The sequence below is a fragment of the Argentina silus genome, assembly GCF_951799395.1.
Source record: "Argentina silus genome assembly, chromosome: Y".
Taxonomy (NCBI): domain Eukaryota; kingdom Metazoa; phylum Chordata; class Actinopteri; order Argentiniformes; family Argentinidae; genus Argentina; species Argentina silus.
In genome coordinates this window covers 7,050,679-7,072,169 of record NC_139654.1, presented here as the reverse complement: position 1 = coordinate 7,072,169, position 21,491 = coordinate 7,050,679, and the positions used below count along the sequence as shown (strand labels likewise).

Genomic DNA, 21,491 nt, shown 5'->3' with positions numbered 1-21,491 from the left:
TGGTCTCCTTCAGTTGCTTCTCTCTCTTCTGGACTCTCTGCTGGACTTCCTGCTGACTCATCCCCAGCTGACGCTGTAGACACACACACACACTGTTACTGTACACTACACACTGTTATGAGTCCAGGAGAGAGAGAAGCACTGTTACACTGTTATGAGTCATTGTACCTGTGAAAACTTGTCTGATAAGAACCAGATTGTAAAACAAGAACACCAACAACCTTTACCCTCTCCATACACAAACACAGTCATGTGGATCTCTGGAAATATCATTCAATCAGTCAGTGACATTTACTTTTAGATGTTTTACAGACAGAGTCACCAACTAGTAGCTCTGGTTCTTACTTATTACTCATAGTTGTCCTGGATGTGATATTCTGAGTAATACCAGTCTGAAGCTCTTCTTCTTACCTGTTTCTCCGTCCTTTCTGCTGCAGCTGTGACTGTGTCATGGCCTTTATGTTCATCCACGGAACACAGATAACAGATACACTGCTGGTCAGTACGGCAGAACATCTTCATCACTTCATCATGAAGAGAGCAGATCTTCTCCTGCAGTTGTGTGGAGGCTTTGACCAGCTTGTGCTTCTTAAAGGCAGGAGATTCATAGTGAGGCTGGAGGTGAGTCTCACAGTAAGAGGCCAGACACACCAGACAGGACTTGAGGGCTTTCTGCTTTCTCCCAGTACAGACATCACACGCCACATCTCCAGGTCCAGCATAACAGTGAGCAGGAGGAGCAGCTTGGAGTCTTGTCTTCTTCAGATTCTCCACTAATTCAGCCAACAGAGTGTTTTTCTGTAAAAGAGGCCTTGGAATGAAGGTCTGTCTGCATTGGGGGCAGCTGTAGACCCCCTTCTGATCATCCTGATCCCAGCAGCCCTTAATACAGCCCATACAGTAGTTGTGTCCACAGGGAATAGTCACCGGATCCTTCAGTAGATCCAGACAGATCGGACAGCTGAAAGAGTCCATGCTCTCTGCCATTTTGCTGCACACACGACCAGACTGAGCAGCGTCGAGTGTCAGTGATACTGTAAGTTTTGTTTTCCTAGAAGTGCTTGTGGGCGGAACACTTCCTTGTTCTGTGTCTCTGCAACTGTCGGGGGAGTGGTGTGTGTGTGTGTGTGTGTGTGTGTGTGTGTGTGTGTGTGTGAGAGTAATGCTCCACCCTACATCCCTCTCAGCTCCCTCCCACACACACCACATCAGGTTGCAATCATTTCAGTGACAGTGACATGCGCGCGACGCATGCGCGCCGCCATCTTGGTTTTGATATCCAGTGGAGTATGTTCCATGTTAACGTAGTAGGGTTATCCAATGGAGTAGGCTGCATGCTAACGTTGCATTCATAGCCGGTGGAGTATGCTAAATGCTATTGTTGTATTCTTATCCAGTGAAGTAGGCTACATGCTAATATTAGCACTGCATCGCGCGCATGTCACTGAAATGTTTGTCAATACCGACAACACGTGTAGCGAAGAAGACGGACGTGCGAATCGACCAATCAAAAGGCAGCGTCTGAGCGACTCAACCTAGCTTGCTACCAAATCCACCAATCACGCAGGGAGGGCGTGTACCAAGATGGCGGCGCGCATACATCGCGAAGCCCGCTGTCTCGCTGAATTAGTGGCTATTTGCTTGTTTATTTCAAGTATTCTCGCTAAAAACAGTTTAGCGTCCATATCGTACAGCCGACGACAACTTCTGGACATCGGCTCCGGCATTCCAGACATCTTTATCGACGCAATACCGTGAGATCTGCTGGACTGGGGAGTCCACACTGTCAACTACAGACACTGAGGTGAGGTCTCAGACTGTTCTTGTTGTCAGACACGTCATTCCTAAGTGTGTGTTACATTATCATTCTATGGAATCAATGATACTTGCACAGAAATGGTCAATAATTGAGACAGACAATGTACATTATCTTCCAATCAATTCTGATATAATGTGTGTGTGTGTGTGTGTGTGTGTGTGTGTGTGTGTGTGTGTGTGTGTGTGTGTGTGTGTGTGTGTGTGCGCGTGTGTGCGTGCGTGCGTGCGTGTGGTGGCAGGGGGGGCTGCTCTGTCTGCACCCAGTGAATATGTTTCCATCCTCAATTCCTGACCCACCTGGCCTTAGATCAGCTCACATAATACTGCACTAACCCAATAGCTATCAAATACATTATACCAGACGTAGAAATCCAGTGACTACAAATGTATCCATGGTTGCTTGCTCCCCTGTTGAGAGCAACTATAACTCTCACTCATAAATTCTTGCACCACAATGATCGTTTGGCTTCATGTATTTATTTGTATTCCTCATTCAGGCTGAATGGATGTGACCTCACAGAGAGATGCTGTGAAGCGTTGGCCTCAGCTCTCAGCTCAGACTCCTGCCACCTGAGAGAGCTGGACCTCAGTAATAATGATCTAGGTGACGGGGGGGTGAAGCTGCTCTCTGCTGGACTGGGGAGTCCACACTGTCAACTACAGACACTGAGGTGAGGTCTGAGACTATTCTTGTTGTCAGACACATCATTCCTAAGTGTCTGTTACATTATCATTCTATGGAATCAATGATACTTGCACAGAAAGGGTCAATGATTGAGACAGACAATGTACATTATCTTTCAATCAATTACTAAATAATGTGTGTGTGTGTGTGTGTGTGTGTGTGTGTGTGTGTGTGTGTGTGTGTGTGTGTGTGTGTGTGTGTATGGTGACAGGGGGGGCTGCTCTGTCTTCACTCTCTGAATATGTTTGCCCTCCTCAAATCCTGACCCACCTGGCCTTAGATCAGCTCATGGGACTCCACAATACTGCACTAACCCAATAGCTATCAAATACATTATACCAGACGTTGAAATCCAGTCACTACAAATGTATCCATGGTTAATTGCTCCCCTGTTGCTCCCACAACAAAACTCTCACTCATGAATTCTTATCATAATGCCCCACAGTGATCGTTTGGCTTCATGTATTTATTTGTACTCCTCATTCAGGCTGAATGGATGTGACCTCACAGAGAGATGCTGTGAAGCGTTGGCCTCAGCTCTCAGCTCAGACTCCTGCCACCTGAGAGAGCTGGACCTCAGTAATAATGATCTAGGTGACAGGGGGGATAAGCTGCTCTCTGCTGTACTGGGGAGTCCACACTGTCAACTTCAGACACTGAGGTGAGGTCTGAGACTATTCTTGTTGCCAGACGCCTCATTCCTAAGTGTGTGTTACATTATCATTCTTTGGAATCAATGATACTTGCACAGAAAGGGTCAATAATTGAGACAGACAATGTACATTATCTTCCAATCAATTACTATATAATGTGTGTGTTTGTGTTTGTGTGTGTGTTTTTTGTGTGTGTGTGTGTGTGTGTGTGTGTGTGTGTGTGTGTGTGTGTGCGTGTGCGTGTGCGTGTGTGTGTGGTGGCAGGGGGGGCTGTTCTGTCTGCACTGTCTGAATAACTTTACTCTCCTGAAATCCTGACGTACCTGGCCTTAGATCAGCTCATGGGACTATACAACACTGTACTAACCCAATAGCTAGCAAATACATTATACCAGACGTAGAAATCCAGTGACTACAAATGTATCCATGGTTGCTTGCTCCCCTGTTGAGAGCAACTATAAGTCTCACTCATGAATTCTTGCACCACAGTGATCGTTTGGCTGCATGATTTATTTGTATTTCTCATTCATATGTGGCCTTTCAACTGCCAAATGAAGAGGATTTAAAGCTGCACATGTACATTAGAGAGGAATAATCAGATTCTTGATATCTGATGGAGTGACACTATTTCCCCAGGTTGTCAGGCTGTGGAGTCCCAGAGGAAGGCTGTGTTTCTCTGGCTTCAGCTCTGAGGTCTAATCCCTCCCACCTGAGAGAGCTGGACCTCAGCTACAATCACCCAGGAGACTCAGGACTGGCGCTGCTCTCTGCTGTACAGAAAGATCCACTCTGTAAACTACAGACACTCAGGTAAAGGCCGAATATGTGGCTGGACGTATCAATGAGATTAATGCACTGTATCTATTTTCCACATGATTGTGAGTGTGTCATTCAACCTCTGTGGGTTCTTCTGTGGTTGATATAGTGTGGACCATGGTGGAGAGTGCAGGCTCAAACCTGGGCTGATCAAATGTAAGTCACCAAGGCTGTAGAGAATAGGACTGTGATATTACTCAAGAACCAGGGTACAGCAGAGTTCAAACAGAGCACCAGTATTGTATTCATATGTAAATCTAAAATATTAGCAAATGTGAATTAGTTGTATCCCTTGTAAAACATTTTAAATTAATAAGTAATATTTTGTGAAAAAATGAATGTTGCCATAACAAGATCACATTGTGAATATTGTAAGTTATTCAATTGTTTTGATTTGGTGATTATTTTTGCCCTCTCAATCAGATTCCTGTGAGCTCACACTGGACCCAAACACAGCAGACAGACTCCTCTCTCTGTCTGAGGAGAACAGAAAGGTGACATGTGGGAGAGAGGAGCAGCCGTATCCTGATCACCCAGAGAGATTTGACTACTGGTACCAGGTGCTGTGTAGAGAGGGTCTGACTGGGCGCTGTTACTGGGAGGTAGGGTGGAGTGGAGAGGGTAAAGACTGTGGGTTGGGAAACAATGACAAGTCCTGGAGTCTGTTCTGCTCTGGTAACAGTTACTCCGCCTGGCACAATAAGAAGAAGACTGACATACCTGTCTCCTCATCTGGCTCCCACAGAGTAGGAGTGTATCTGGACTGGCCGGCCGGCACTCTGTCCTTCTACAGGGTCTCCTCTGACACACGGACCCTCCTGCACACATTCCACTCCACATTCACTGAGCCCCTCTACCCAGGGTTTAGGGTTTGGGGCGATGGCTGTTCATTGACCCTGTGTAAACTAGTCTCAGGGAGATCACACTGAACACCAAAGGCTCAAAGATGACGAATCAAAACATGATGTCATGATGTAGTTTTACGATCACATCAAGCTTCATACACTCAAACTCAAAGGTTGTGATTTTCCACTAAGGTCAAGCCGACACACATGCAGTTGGATAGTCGTGTGTTTTCACTGAGATGTTGGATGTACAGATGTTCCCTCTCCCAGTGTGTAGGGTGTAGGGTGTTTATTAAATTATTAAATTAAATAAAATGCATCTGATAGTGAAATAGACTTGAATAATTGAGTGACAAAAAACAGAAGCTTACGTGTTTTAAAAAAAAAAATAGTTATGGAAATGCAACTGATAGTGAAACAATCCAGATGAATGATTAGATGATCAAATCAGACTGATGATGAACTCTGAGAATAACACAGGAGAGAGTGTCTGTATGTATATAAGAGTTGGTTAGATTGGGTGTTTGAGTTGTGATGCTGGATTACGTTGCTGTGTGTAAGATAGCAGGGAGTGGATGTGAAGACAGCTCTCCTTCTCTGTCAGGACAACATGGACATGTTCTGTAATTCACTTTCCATAGATTCCTTCACCTGTCTGTCTATCCAACGCACATGTTGTTCCTTCTCCTGTGTGTGTGTGTGTGTGTGTGTGTGTGTGTGTGTGTGTGTGTGTGTGTGTGTGTGTGGTCAGAGAGGATGAGGGGAGACACATTTAACTGTGTAATTGTATTGATAATTTCCTGTACTTGTAACATTCAAGCCTCTGTTGTTTTATATTGATTGTTACATTCCTTTACAGTTCAGTCTTCTTCTAGTTGGTCCTGTCGGCCATCATGCTTTATGTTAACATGTATAGTTTATTTCCCTCTTCTATTCTCCCATGGACCAACCACAACTCACAAACCTCATTTCCCCCCAAGTGCCTCTGTGTTTTGGTAGTAATGACAGTAATTCTCACCTTCTGCCTCCTCCTTCTCATTCTGATAAAGGCAGCACTAGTCTACTAGCCTGAACTAACCCTGGAGTCAAGTTCCTTCATTTACTACAATGATGATGATGATGATGATGATGATGATGATGATGTCCATATAAACAAAGTGTTTGTGAAACAAAGAGCCGTGTGACCTCATGTTGACTCTCCACATGTCAGAGAGGCATGTCTTGTTTGCATGTACACCAGAAATAATACACAATATACCATAATGGACTGGAAATGACCATGTGAAAAGATAGAATCATGTGTAAATGAATAAAATAACCTGGTGGATAAAATTGATTACGTTTATTTGTTTTTGCCATCAATCCTCACACAATACCCTATAATGACAAAGCGGAAACACTTTTTTTAAACATTTTGAAATACAGAAATATGTCAAGTACATAAGTATTCAGTTTAATTTAATAACAGTTTAATTTATAACCAACACACCTGACTTTAATTTCCTCGATTGGGGAATGGCTTTGTGGGTAGTCAGCCATCTTGTTGTTTAAGACCTATTCAGATGAATCCGACCTACTGCAACAATCACCAGGATAGAAACAGTTAACTAACTAACTAACTGTTTCTATCCTGGTGATTGTTGAATTACATCAGATTCATCTGGATAGATCTGGAGCAATGGAGGATGGCAAACACACATGCTAATGAATAGTTTCATTATCACTTACACACCTGTATCATTTTTCTTGAATGTCAAACACATAAAATCCATTGGTTGAGTTTAGACAACACTGACCAGGTAGAAGAAAGTTCTCTACAGCAATGTCATGCCATAGGTAGAGATGTGTAACATTCAGAGACAATTGTGCCTTGTTTTTTGATCTTTATTCCCCATGAAGCCAGACCTTGTTCCAGACCTATCCAGATGAATCTGATCAAATGCAACAATCCCTCTTGGTCTGTAATGTGTCATATATTTTATAATAACAAGACCAATTTCCCAAGTGGGTGACATTAAAGCTTTTCTGAAACTGAATCTCAAAGATGATCTTAAAGCGATATTGCAAAGAACCATAGGAGTCCAGTACATAGTAGGCTGTCATTGTAGATGTGAACACAGCAGCAGCTTTCAACACCGGTAGGATGTGGCTTGGGAGGGCAATGGTCTGGGCAGTGTGAGGTCCCATGCACACACATGCACCTGTGTGTGTGTTTAGTGTGTATGAACCTATAGTTAGATTGACATCCCTCTAACCCAATCAATCCATCCACTCTCACCTTCAGCCAATGGGCTTCACTGGCAGGGCCAGTATGAAAGGACTGGGACACACCCCCAGCAGGTGCTTTGCTGATGGACTCCTTTTTACCTCTAGCTCCTTTTGAGGTGGTTTGTCTATGCATCTAGTGAGTGCTTTTAGTTCTGCAAATTGTGATTTCCAGTGTTTGGTTTGAGTTTTGGCTTCACCAGATTAAAATAGATTAACCTTAACATGTCTTCTGTCTTCGGTTTCTGTCATTTTCCAGTACTCTTTCTGTAAAAATCTAGCCCTGCTACGCTGCCTCAAATGCTGTTTTTGATGGGTGTGATTTAAGAGGTTGTTGACATTTTACATTCCTCCCATGTTAGTCGGCACAGTAGAAGTGTGATTGACTATAGCTAGTTCATACAGTAGAAGTGTGATTGACTATAGCTAGTTCATACAGTAGCATTGGGACTGTAGCTAGTTCATACAGTAGCAGTGTGATTGACTGTAGTTAGTTCATACAGTAGCAGTGTGATTGACTGTAGCTAGTTCATACAGTAGCAGTGTGATTGACTGTAGCTAGTTCATACAGTAGCAGTGTGATTGACTGTAGCTAGTTCATACAGTAGCATTGGGACTGTAGCTAGTTCATATAGTAGCAGTGTGATTGACTGTAGCTAGTTCATACAGTAGCATTGGGACTGTAGCTAGTTCATACAGTAGCAGTGTGATTGACTGTAGCTAGTTCATACAGTAGCAGTGTGATTGACTGTAGCTAGTTCATACAGTAGCAGTGTGATTGACTGTAGCTAGTTCATACAGTAGCATTGGGACTGTAGCTAGTTCATATAGTAGCAGTGTGATTGACTGTAGCTAGTTCATACAGTAGCATTGGGACTGTAGCTAGTTCATACAGTAGCAGTGTGATTGACTGTAGCTAGTTCATACAGTAGCAGTGTGATTGACTGGAGCTAGTTCATACAGTAGCATTGGGACTGTAGCTAGTTCATATAGTAGCAGTGTGATTGACTGTAGCTAGTTCATACAGTAGCGTTGGGACTGTAGCTAGTTCATACAGTAGCAGTGTGATTGACTGTAGCTAGTTCATACAGTAGCAGTGTGATTGACTGTAGCTAGTTCATACAGTAGCAGTGTGATTGACTGTAGCTAGTTCATACAGTAGCATTGGGACTGTAGCTAGTTCATATAGTAGCAGTGTGATTGACTGTAGCTAGTTCATACAGTAGCATTGGGACTGTAGCTAGTTCATACAGTAGCAGTGTGATTGACTGTAGCTAGTTCATACAGTAGCAGTGTGATTGACTGTAGCTAGTTCATACAGTAGCAGTGTGATTGACTGTAGCTAGTTCATACAGTAGCATTGGGACTGTAGCTAGTTCATATAGTAGCAGTGTGATTGACTGTAGCTAGTTCATACAGTAGCATTGGGACTGTAGCTAGTTCATACAGTAGCAGTGTGATTGACTGTAGCTAGTTCATACAGTAGCAGTGTGATTGACTGTAGCTAGTTCATACAGTAGCAGTGTGATTGACTGTAGCTAGTTCATACAGTAGCAGTGTGATTGACTGTAGCTAGTTCATACAGTAGCATTGGGACTGTAGCTAGTTCATATAGTAGCAGTGTGATTGACTGTAGCTAGTTCATACAGTAGCATTGGGACTGTAGCTAGTTCATACAGTAGCAGTGTGATTGACTGTAGCTAGTTCATACAGTAGCAGTGTGATTGACTGTAGCTAGTTCATACAGTAGCATTGGGACTGTAGCTAGTTCATATAGTAGCAGTGTGATTGACTGTAGCTAGTTCATACAGTAGCATTGGGACTGTAGCTAGTTCATACAGTAGCAGTGTGATTGACTGTAGCTAGTTCATACAGTAGCAGTGTGATTGACTGTAGCTAGTTCATACAGTAGCAGTGTGATTGACTGTAGCTAGTTCATACAGTAGCATTGGGACTGTAGCTAGTTCATATAGTAGCAGTGTGATTGACTGTAGCTAGTTCATACAGTAGCATTGGGACTGTAGCTAGTTCATACAGTAGCAGTGTGATTGACTGTAGCTAGTTCATACAGTAGCAGTGTGATTGACTGTAGCTAGTTCATACAGTAGCAGAGTGATTGACTGTAGCTAGTTTATACAGTTGCAGTGTGATTGACTGTAGCTAGTTCATACAGTAGCAGTGTGATTGACTGTAGCTAGTTCATACAGTAGCCGTGTGATTGACTGTAGCTACCTCAAAGATACTCTGCACATCGTGGACATCCTCAAAGATGAGTGGCACATCCTCCACGACCACACCCTGCTCAACGTCCACCAACAGCACAGCCAAGGCCTCCACCTGGACCCGGTCAGCCCTCTCTACATAAGGACAATAATGACATAGAACCACTGTGTTGCTAGAATACAAAACAGCATCGCACAAATCCAAAACGTACATGCCTTGCCAAAATGCACGGAGTTGGCTAGCAAGCTAGCTAGTTCAAGCTAAAGGTAACTCTTAGCAACGCCCTTCGACACTGTCAACGGGTTACTTAGCCACCTAGCAGCTAACAATGCTATCATTGCTTCTAACTGGCAAAATAATCATTGTACACACAATTTGGGAGATATGTGTCTACTGTAAAATGTAATTAAATGTCACATACCCTCTTCGAAGTCGCTGTCGCTTTCCTCTTCATGATCGCGAACCTTGCTTCGCGAGTGCGTGGACTGGGGGCAGACGTTTCTACGACAGGTTGTTGGTCTTGTTTTCTGTTTGGCAGGGCTCCCGTTGGGAGGACAGCGACTTCGAAAGCGGGTATGTGATGTTTAATTACATTTTACAGCAGTAGACACATAGTCAACAAATGTGTCTTTATAATGGCATGACACTTTGTCAGTTGGTAGCAATGGTAGCATTGTTAGCTTTAGCTTGAACTAGCTAGCTTGCTAGTCACCTACATGCATTTTGGACTTGTGCTGTGTTGTTTCACAACAAATATTGAGTGGTTCAGAGAGAGTCTAACTATTGTTATTGCTCATACTTATTCTTCTTTTTCTTATCATTATTATTGACCGGTATACTCCTGCCAGAATCAATAGACCTATGTAGGCTTGGAGGTCTGCCCGGTCCAATTCTCTCCACTTGTCCCCAAACACACGCCTCCCCTCCAAGTTTGTCATGTCCAGTAAAGTTTTCTCAATTGATTCTGGTAAAAAAACAATTGGAAACGTCCTCCTCTATCTCTGGTTCAATTTCCATCTCCTCTCCATCATCGAAGATATGGTCCAGAGCCTCTCTGTCAGACAGTCGCCTTCTCAGTCGCTTGTACATTGTGTTCACAGAGTAAAATGAGAGCAAGGCACAAAGAAGGCTTTATATATGGGGTCTGTGAGAAGATATGATACATTGTTTAGTCTGGAAGGTGTGGTTCCCGTGGGGGGATGGGCACATACAGTAAGCACAGAAAGAAAGGTTCCCATAACAGACACTAAATTGTTTAGTCTGGGAGGTGCAAAGAGAGAGGTTCTCATAACTAACACCAATATGTTTGGTTTGAAGGTGTGAGAACCAACCGCCCTCTGTGTGTGTGTGGGGGGGGGGGGGGGGGGGCGAATGTGTGTGGGCGCTGAAGGGGTTGTGGTTGTGTGTGGGGGCGAATGGTGAGGAGGCTGAGGGGGTTGTGGTTGTGTGTGGGTGGGTGACTGGGTGTGTGTATGGGGATGTTTTCCATCTGCTGGATGAACATCATTTAGTGTTTCCCATTCATTTCTTATGGCTGGTCATTTTTGACGGGAAACACCACAGGTGTAACAAAGTTGACTAAACCACTCAAAATTCAATGAAAGTGGTGATCAGCAATGTTCAAATGCCTAGTGTGGAGGATATCATGAGATCTTGAGGCAATCAAATGAAAAACACAATATTTATGATTAGTTAAAGTTGTAAAACGGCCAGATTTGACGCAAACACCACAGGAGAGCTATATGAACTAGCTACATTCAATAACGCTGCTACTGTATGAACTAGCTACAGTCAATAACAATGCTACTGTATGAACTAGTTACAGTCAATCACACTGCAACTGTATAAACTAGCTACAGTCAATCACACAGTAGCAGTGTGATTGACTGTAGCTAGTTAATATAGTGTAGCATTGGGACTGTAGCTAATTTATACAGTAGCAGTGTGATTGACTGTAGCTAGTTTATACAGTAGCAGTGTGATTGACTGTAGCTAGTTCATACAGTAGCAGTGTGATTGACTGTAGCTAGTTCATACAGTAGCAGTGTGATTGACTAGCTAGTTCATATAGTGTAGCATTGAGACTGTAGCTAATTCATACAGGAGCAGTGTGATTGACTGTCGCTAGTTAACATAGTGTATCATTGGTACTGTAACTAGTTCTTACAGTAGCAGTGTGATTGACTGTAGCTAGTTAATACAGTAGCAGTGTGATTGACTGTAGCTAGTTCATACAATAGCAGTGTGATTGACTGTAGCTAGTTCATACAGTAGTCATGTAATTGTAGCTAGTTCTAGCGATAGTCAATCACACTGCTACTGTATGAACTAGCGACAGTAGCTAGTTCATACAGTAGCAGTGTGACTGACTGTTGCTAGAACTATCTACAATCACATGACTACTGCATGAAATAGCTACAGTCAATCACACTGCTACTGTATGAACTAGCTACAGACCCAATGATACACTATATGAACTAGCTACAGTTAATCACACTGCTACTGTATGAACTAGCGACTGTCGCTAGTTAATAAGGTGTATCAATTAGGACTGGAGCTAGTTTATACAGTAGCAGTGTGATTGACTGTAGCTAGTTCATACAGTAGCAGTGTGATTGACTGTAGCTAGTTCATAATGTAGCATTGTGATTGACTGTAGCTAGTTCATACAGTAGCAGTGTGATTGACTGTAGCTAGTTCATACAATAGCATTGTGATTTACTGAAGCTAGTTTATACAGTAGCAGTGTGATTGACTATAGCTAGTTCATACAGTAGCATTGTGATTGACTGAAGCTAGTTTATACAGTAACAGTGTGATTGACTGTAGCTAGTTCATACAGTATCAGTGTGATTGACTGTAGCTAGTTCATACAGTAGTCATGTAATTGTAGCTTGTTCTAGCGATAGTCAGTCACACTGCTACTGTATGAAATAGCTACAGTCGCTAGTTAATATAGTGTATCATTGGGACTGTAGCTAGTTGATACAGTAGCAGTGTGGTTGACTGTAGCTAGTTCATACAGTAGCAGTGTGATTGACTGTAGCGAGTTCATACAGTAGCAGTGTGATTGACTGTAGCGAGTTCATACAGTAGCAGTGTGATTGACTGTAGCTAGTTCATATAGTGCAGCATTGGGACTGTAGCCAGTTCATACAGTAGCAGTGTGATTGACTGTAGCTAGTTCATACAGTGGCATTGTGATTGACTGTAGCTTGTTGATATAGTAGCATTGGGACTGTAGCTAATTCATACAATAGCAGTGTTATTGACTGTAGCTAGTTTATACAGTAGCAGTGTGATTGACTGTAGCTAATTTATACAGTAGCAGTGTGACTGACTGTAGCTAGTTGATATAGTAGCATTGGGACTGTAGCTAATTCATACAGTAGCAGTGTGATTGACTGTAGCTAGTTCATACAGTAGCAGTGTGATTGACTGTAGCTAGTTCATACAGTAACAGTGTGATTGACTGTAGCTAGTTCATACAGTAGCAGTGTGATTGACTGTAGCTAGTTCATACAGTAGCAGTGTGATTGACTGTAGCTAGTTCATATAGTGTATCATTATGACAGTAGTTAGTTCATACAGTAGCAGTGTGATTGACTGTAGCTAGTTCATATAGTGTATCATTGGGACTGTAGCTAGTTCATAGAGTAGCAGTGTGATTGACTGTAGCTAGTTCATACAGTAGCAGTGTGATTGACTGTAGCTAGTTCATACAGTAGCAGTGTGATTGACTGTAGCTAGTTCATATAGTGTATCATTATGACAGTAGCTAGTTCATACAGTAGCAGTGTGATTGACTGTAGCTAGTTCATATAGTGTATCATTATGACAGTAGCTAGTTCATACAGTAGCAGTGTGATTGACTGTAGCTAGTTCATGTAGTGTATCATTATGACAGTAGCTAGTTCATACAGTAGCAGTGTGATTGACTGTCGCTAGTTTATACAGTAGCAGTGTGATTGACTGTAGCTAGTTCATACAGTAGCAGTGTGATTGACTGTAGCTAGTTCATAAAAATAAAAAAAAACTGCAGGACGTTATTGAGCCTCTGTCAAACTTTAAAATCATATCAGCCTTTAAAAGGAATAAAAATCTAAAAGATTTGTTGGTTCATGCCTGGTTAAATAGTGGAAAAAAACAAAAAAAATGATGTATGGTTCAGATCAATAAAGTATATTACTAACAAACATACAGGTTTGAGAGCTCCAGTTTGGCGAACTTTCCCGCTGGAATCGTCAAATCTGGTTCATGTGATTGAATGTACAGTTTGTAAGAAACTGTACAGACAGACAAAAAACAAACTGCTACATCGTCTGAACCAACACATATACTATATCAATCTAACAGATAAAACAACAGAACTGTATGTACATTTTCGGGGACATGGTATGAAGAGTATTGTGATTTTTTGAGGAAGAAGGTGTGTAGGAGAACTTATGTGCCTGTGCTTCCTGCTCACCCTTTTGGGTAGCAGAACTTATTTTTCCTTACCTAACCTACCTGAGCCATAAGTATGCCTATCTCCTCTCTTTAATAGAACTCGGAAAAAGATATCGAAACAATAGCTGAAAAAACGTTTTTTTTTTCTGGGTACTCTTATGAACTTTTATTTTGAAATTCAATCTATGAACCTTAACTATGAAAATGTCATCATGTTAATTATAGGCAGGTGTGATGGGAGACTTTCAGCGAATCAGGATCTTAGGTTTTTGCTCCTCCCCTCTGGTTTACTACATGTTGTGTGTGTTTGTCAGTCTCCCCCATTCCTCTGAAGAAGCTACATGTTAGCGAAACGTTAGGAGCTCATTCTGTTTGGCTTTTAAATAATTAGTCCCACTGGCTTTTTAAACAAGGGGACCTTGGTCCATTCTCTAGTGATGGGCAAATGAAGCTTTTGTGAAGCACTGAACCACTTGAGCCAATTGTTTCGAAAATGGGTTCATTACTCGAAGCTTCAGTTACAGTGACCTCTCCTGGCGAAGTGCAAGGCTGCAGTCAAATTAGGCAGGCTAGTTGGTGGACAGGAGGCTTTTAATTACACGCACGCACGCACGAACACACACACACACACACACACACACCTCAATGAGCAGTGTTGGAGAAAGTACTTTACTTTTGTAGAGAAGATCTTTTGTTCTGAAGCATCTTTGCTTTGATCACCCTTGGATTTAAAGTATTGTAACGACCCTGTGAAAGCCCCGTTAGCAACTCCGCCAAGGGAGTTACCTCTCTTGGTGTTGTGGCTAGCGCGGCCGGTTTGTAACAGAAAGATTGCGAGTTCGATACCCGCTTAAGGCAAGCTGCTCTACCCCGCCGTTCGCTACGGTATCTTTGCTTTGATGAAATTCTTTGATGCACACACACACTAAGACTGAATATCATGTTCTATTTACAAATAAAGTTTGATGAATGTGTGTATTGTGTTATTGAGGAGAGAGTGCTAGGGAAAATTTGGCATAGGTTGGGTGTGTTTGTGTAACTATGGCAGGGGGTGATTATGTGGGATGGGGAACACTCAAAGATTACAAGAAGAACACTCAGAGAATACAAACGCAATACCAACAACTCAACAGCAACAACGCACCTACTACGACAATCCACAAATTGTGCATTGTTTAGAGCGATTATAAAGTGTTGAGGCACTCAAATTCAAAACTGTCGCAACCTGTCAGAATCGAGACGAGGCAGTGCCAGTGAATCACCTGATTGGACCGCGAACCAGTCAGGTGATTCATTCAGGCAACGAAGCAGTTGCTGCTTCGGACGTCATATGTCACGTGATTTTTTTCGCACCAAAGCAAGCTTTGAAGCAGTGGTTCGATAAAATTGTTGGTCAGTGTTTGAAGCACGTATCGAAGCTTCAGTGTCAAACTGCCATCACTAGTTGTGGCCATTGGGAGGTTTTGTGAGATCTGAACCAAGAAAATGACCCACAAAGGTTGTTTTTATTGCAACATGTCTGCCTCCTCACTGAGACTCCATCCATGCTAAAGCTGACTGACTGTGTGTGTGTGTGTGTGTGTGTGTGTGTGTGTGTGTGTGTGTGTGTGAGACTGTGTGTGTGTAAGTGTGTGTGTGTGTGTGCGTGTGTGTGTGTATGAGAGTGTGCATGCGTGTGTGTGTGTGTGTGTGTGTGTGTGTGTGTGTGTGTGTGTGTATGAGAGTGTGCATGTGTGTGCGTGTGTGTGTGTGTGTGTGTGTGTGTGCGTGTGTGTGTGTGTGTGTGCGTGTGTTTCTTCCCCTCTGGAATGAAAAACACTCCAGAAACTCTACTGCCCTCTCCCTTCTGTTGTGTTTAATTGTAATTGCTTTGTGTTTAAAACCTTTAAAAACTCCCCAAACTCTGCAATTGAATGCACCCACATGCCACAAATGTCATCTAAGTACCTATAATATAACATTGGTACATATTTACATTTACTGAAAGCTGTTTCCTCCCAAAAACACATATACAGATTTGCAAAAGCAGGCGCACATTTTTTGCCCATGGCCGTTCCATGAATCTGGAGGTAATGTTTATTGTTGAATTCAAAATCATTTCTCCTTCAACTCAACTCCAATAAATCTAAAATGGCATTATCCGGGCGGGTAGGGTCATTATCTGGGCGGGTAGGGTCATTATCTGGGCGGGTAGGGTCAGGGAATTTATTAAAAGCAATCCCAACAGCCTGTAAACCCAGAGTCGTCTCCATGTTGGTAGACAAATAATTGATGTCTATTGTAAATAAAAAGGCCTCTCTCTGTGTTTTTAGACCCTTCAACTTCTGTATGAAATCGTAAGTGTCTTTTACATAACTTTGATGTTTCTGTGAGAGAGGGTTAATAAAGAAGTCAATCAATTCTGCAACTCGGTACGATTCTGAGCCACAGTCACTCACCGCCGGCCGACCGCATGGAACCTCGAAGGGAACAGTCCACTTTTCTGGAGCTTTAGGGACTTTGGGAAGTAGATCAAATCGTCTTGGTCTGGGTGTATCTGGACCTAACAGATAAGACATTTGTTTAATTGTAATCTAATTGGTTTGATATAACCCAATCACTATGCCCTTAATCATATCCTGAGTTTCTGATTGGATGGAGTGAGGTAATGAAGCATTATGGTTCTCATTACTAAGCTGTCTGTTAGCCTCTAAAAGATAACGGGCTCTGTCCATAATCACAATCTGAGACCCTTTGTCTGCTGGTTTTATTACAATGGTCTGATTTCCACTCAACTGCTGGAGAGCATGTAATTGTTCTTTGGTTAGATTAAAATTTGTGGCTGGTTTGGGCCTATGTTTTAAGAAAGAATTCAAATCGTTCCTAGTAAGAGATTGTATTGAACCAGAGACTGATTCTAATTTGGGATCCCAGGTAGAGGGATTTGTGAAAGGTATATGAGGGAAATCAGTCTCATAATTAAAATGATCTAATCATTTTTAGGGTTATGGTCAGGGATAGGGTTAGGGTCAGGGATAGGGTTAAGGACAGGGTTACGGTTAGGGTTAGGGTTAGGGCTGGGTCAGTGTCAAGGCCCGGGCCAGGGCCAGGGTTGTAGTTATGGTTGGGTTAGAGTCAGAGTCAGAGTCAGGGTCAGAGTCAGGGTTAGAGTCAGAGTCAGAGTCAGGGTTAGATTATGGGACTGTTACCAACACATAAATGTGTTGGGTTATGCACAGGCACAGGTCAAAGTCACTCAAACTCTGTCGTTGATTTGGATTAGGGTCAGGGTCAAGATTGTTGTTAAGGTCCGGTTTAGGGTTGGGATTAGGGCTGGGTCAGTGTCAAGGCCTGGGCCAGGGCCAGGGTTGTAGTTATGGTTGGGTTAGGGTTAGGGTTAGGGTCAGGGTTAGAATTAGGGTTAGGGTTAGTGTTGGGGTTTGGGTTTGGGTTGAGGTTAGGGTTAAGTTTAGGGTTAGAGTTGGGGTTAGGGTTAGGGTTGAGGTTAGGGTTAAGTTTAGGATTGGGGTTGAGGTTAGGGTTAGGGTTAGAGTTGGGGTTAGCGTTAGGGTTGAGGTCCGGGTCAAGGTCCGGGTTAAGGGTTAGAGTTAGAGTTAGGGTCAGGGTCAGGGTCAGGGACAGGGTCAGGGTCAGGGTCAGGGTCAGGGTTTAGGGTTAGGGTCAGGGTTAACTCGTCTCCTAGGCCTGTCTGCACATCTGGGTTGTCATGACATTGCTAAGGGAAGTGTTAACACTGGAAAGAAAATGTCCACTTTGGTTTCCACTGATGTTCTATTATACTAATGTTCTATTACACTGATGTTGTATTACACTGTTCTATTACACTGTTCTATTACACTAATGTTCTATTACAGTGTTCTATTACACTAATGTTCTATTACACTGTTCTATTACACTAATGTTCTATTATACTAATGTTCTACTACACTGTTCTATTACACTAATGTTCTATTACACTAATGTTCTATTATACTAATGTTCTACTACACTAATGTTCTATTACACTGATGTTCTATTACACTGTTCTATTACACTAATGTTCTATTACACTGATGTTGTATTACACTGTTCTATTACACTGTTCTATTACACTAATGTTCTATTACACTGTTCTATTACACTAATGTTCTATTATACTAATGTTCTACTACACTGTTCTATTACACTAATGTTCTATTACACTAATGTTCTATTATACTAATGTTCTACTACACTAATGTTCTATTACACTGATGTTCTATTACACTGTTCTATTACACTAATGTTCTATTACACTGATGTTCTATTACACTAATGTTCTATTACACTGATGTTCTATTACACTGTTCCATTATAAAAGATCTGTGATGTTATAAAGAATATTTCAGGTTCAAATTCTGGGTTATTAGGATCCAGTGCTTATTGCTAACTGGCTGGATTCTAATCTCTCTGTTGTTGTGATACTAGTAAATGACCACCAGGTGGTGCCCCCATCTGAGGGCTAGAGGTCTGGGGGATAGGGGTCTGGGGGTCAGAGGTACTGCAGGGGACAAGTGAAGTCTTCTCATGAGAGCCATGCCTCCCATGGCAGGGAGCGGTACTGCAGGGGACAGGCGAAGTCTTCTCATGAGAGCCATGCCTCCCATGGCAGGGAGCGGTACTGCAGGGGACAGGTGAAGTCTTCTCATGAGAGCCATGCCTCCCATGGCAGGGAGCGGTACTGCAGGGGACAGGTGAAGTCTTCTCATGAGAGCCATGCCTCCCATGGCAGGGAGCGGTACTGCAGGGGACAGGTGACGTCTTCTCATGAGAGCCATGCCTCCCATGGCAGGGAGAGGTACTGCAGGGGACAGGTGAAGTCTTCTCATGAGAGCCATGCCTCCCACAGCCCACAGACAGAGAGGAGAAAAGCAGCCTGCACCTTGGCTGCCCCTCACAATGTCACATGATGGAGAGATATTACTGTACTAGATGATTACTACATAAAAATGAAGGAATGCATGGAAAGTGAAGTTCAGAACATGTACAGCGCCTTCTGAAGGTATTCAGACCCCTTCACTTTTTACACATTTTCTTGTGTTATAGACTCAATTTAAAATGGATTCAATTAAAATAATTTGCCATCAATCCACACACAATACCCCAGAATGACAAAGCGAAAACACAATTTTTTAAATTTCAGCACATTTATTAAAACTGAAATACAGAAATACTTCATGTACAGAAGTATTCAGACCTTTTCCTATGACAGTCTTAAAATTAGCTAAAATGCAAAAATGTCATCAACACATTACTCAATAAGTTGAATTAAGTCCATCTTAATGCAAGGAAAATAGTTCATGTCATTTTGGAATAAATATCTTTGTTTTTATAGGGTCTCTGATTTGCATAGGAATCAATTAAACACTGTGTAGATTAGGATGTTCTGAAGACACTGTCCATATTGTACTGACAGAGAAGGAGAGCTGTCTTCACATCCACTCCCTGCTACCTTACACACAGCAACGTGATCCAGCATCACAACTCAAACACCCAATCTAACCAACTCTTATATACATACAGACACTCTCTCCTGTGTTATTCTCAGAGTTCATCATCAGTCTGATTTGATCATCTAATCATTCATCTAGATTGTTTCACTATCAGTTGCATTTCCATCAAAAACAAACAAACATATATAAACAAATATATACATATTTTCTGTACCTGTAGTCTATTTCACTATCAGATGCATTTTTTAATAATAATATATATATATATATATATATATATACAGTAAGAAAAAATATAACTACACACAACACACAACACCCTACACACTGGGAGAGAGAACATCTGTACATCCAACATCTCAGTGAAAACACACCACTATCCAACTGCATCATGTTCTGATCCGTCATCTTTGAGCCTTTGGTGTTCAGTGTGATCTCCCTGAGACTAGTTTACACAGGGTCACTGAACAGCCATACCCAAGACAAAACCCTGGGTAGAGCGGCTCAGTGAATGTGGAGTGGAATGTGTGCAGGAGGGTCCGTGTGTCAGAGGAGACCCTGTAGAAGGACAGAGTGCCGGCCAGCCAGTCCAGATACACTCCTACTCTGTGGGAGCCAGAGGAGGAGACAGGTATGACAGTGCTATTATTATTGTGACTGGTGGAGTAACTGTTACCAAAGCAGCTCAGACTCCAGGACTTGTCATTGTTTCCCAACACACAGTCAACATCCCATCCTCTCTTGCTGATTCCTTTATATGTCACTCCTATACCAGCCCCTCCCCAACTCCACTCTACCTCCCAGTAACGGCTCCCAGTCAGACCCTCTCTACACAGCACCTGTTCCCAGCCCTCAAATCTCTCTGGGTGATCAGGATACGGCTGCTCCTCTCTCCCCCATGTCACCTTTCTGTTCTCCTCAGACAGAGAGAGGTTTCTCTGTGCTGTGTTTGGGTCCAGTGTGAGCTCACAGGCATCTGATTGAGAGGGCAAAAACAATCATCAAATCAATACAATTGAATAACTTACAACATTCACAATGTGATCTTGTTATGGCAACATTCTTTTTTTCACAAAATATTACTTGTTAATTGAACATGTTTTACAAGGGATACAACTAATTCAAATTTACTAATATTTTAAATTTACATATGAATACAATACTGGTGCTCTGTTTGAACTCTGCTGTATCCTGGTTCTTGAGTAATATCACAGTCCTATTCTCTACAGCGTTGGTGACTTACATTTGATCAGCCCACGTTTGAGCCTGCACTCTCCACCATGGTCCACACTATATCAACCACAGAAGAACCCACAATGGTTGAATGACACACTCACAATCATGTGGAAAATAGATACAGTGCATTAATCTCATTGATACGTCCAGCCACATATTCGGCCTTTACCTGAGTGTCTGTAGTTTACAGAGTGGATCTTTCTGTACAGCAGAGAGCAGTGCCAGTCCTGAGTCTCGTGGGTGATTGTAGCTGAGGTCCAGCTCTCTCAGGTGGGAGGGATTAGACCTCAGAGCTGAAGCCAGAGAAACACAGCCTTCCTCTGGGACTCCACAGCCTGACAACCTGGGGAAATAGTGTCACTCCATCTGATATCAAGAATCTGATTATTCCTCTCTAATGTACATGTGCAGCTTTAAATCCTCTTCATTTGGCAGTTGAAAGGCCACATATGAATGAGAAATACAAATAAATCATGCAGCCAAACGATCACTGTGGTGCAAGAATTCATGAGTGAGACTTATAGTTGCTCTCAACAGGGGAGCAAGCAACCATGGATACATTTGTAGTCACTGGATTTCTACGTCTGGTATAATGTATTTGCTAGCTATTGGGTTAGTACAGTGTTGTATAGTCCCATGAGCTGATCTAAGGCCAGGTACGTCAGGATTTCAGGAGAGTAAAGTTATTCAGACAGTGCAGACAGAACAGCCCCCCCTGCCACCACACACACACGCACACGCACACGCACACACACACACACACACACACACACACACACACACACACACACACACACACACACACACAAAAAACACACACACAAACACAAACACACACATTATATAGTAATTGATTGGAAGATAATGTACATTGTCTGTCTCAATTATTGACCCTTTCTGTGCAAGTATCATTGATTCCAAAGAATGATAATGTAACACACACTTAGGAATGAGGCGTCTGGCAACAAGAATAGTCTCAGACCTCACCTCAGTGTCTGTAGTTGACAGTGTGGACTCCCCAGTACAGCAG

General features: G+C 42.5%; 2 protein-coding genes across 2 annotated transcripts in view; one reads left to right on the top strand and one right to left on the bottom strand.

The window, feature by feature from the left end:
* The window catches only part of LOC310823918 (tripartite motif-containing protein 16-like), a gene marked incomplete at its 5' end in the record, with an annotated part of 7,382 nt that extends 6,395 nt beyond the window's left edge, over nucleotides 1–987 (bottom strand). Inside the window, 2 exons of the mRNA XM_083696859.1 lie at nucleotides 1–73; nucleotides 412–987. The exon at nucleotides 1–73 is cut by the window's left edge and continues 23 nt beyond it. Of these exons, the coding sequence (XP_083552985.1) occupies nucleotides 1–73; nucleotides 412–987 (649 nt within the window). The remainder of the gene's footprint in view (nucleotides 74–411) is intronic.
* Nucleotides 1–21,491, top strand: part of LOC310823898 (uncharacterized protein) — a 117,444-nt gene that overhangs the window by 67,863 nt on the left and 28,090 nt on the right. The window contains exons 12-15 of the mRNA XM_083696837.1: nucleotides 2,316–2,489; nucleotides 3,793–3,966; nucleotides 4,082–4,128; nucleotides 4,396–4,532. Of these exons, the coding sequence (XP_083552963.1) occupies nucleotides 2,316–2,489; nucleotides 3,793–3,966; nucleotides 4,082–4,128; nucleotides 4,396–4,532 (532 nt within the window). The remainder of the gene's footprint in view (nucleotides 1–2,315; nucleotides 2,490–3,792; nucleotides 3,967–4,081; nucleotides 4,129–4,395; nucleotides 4,533–21,491) is intronic.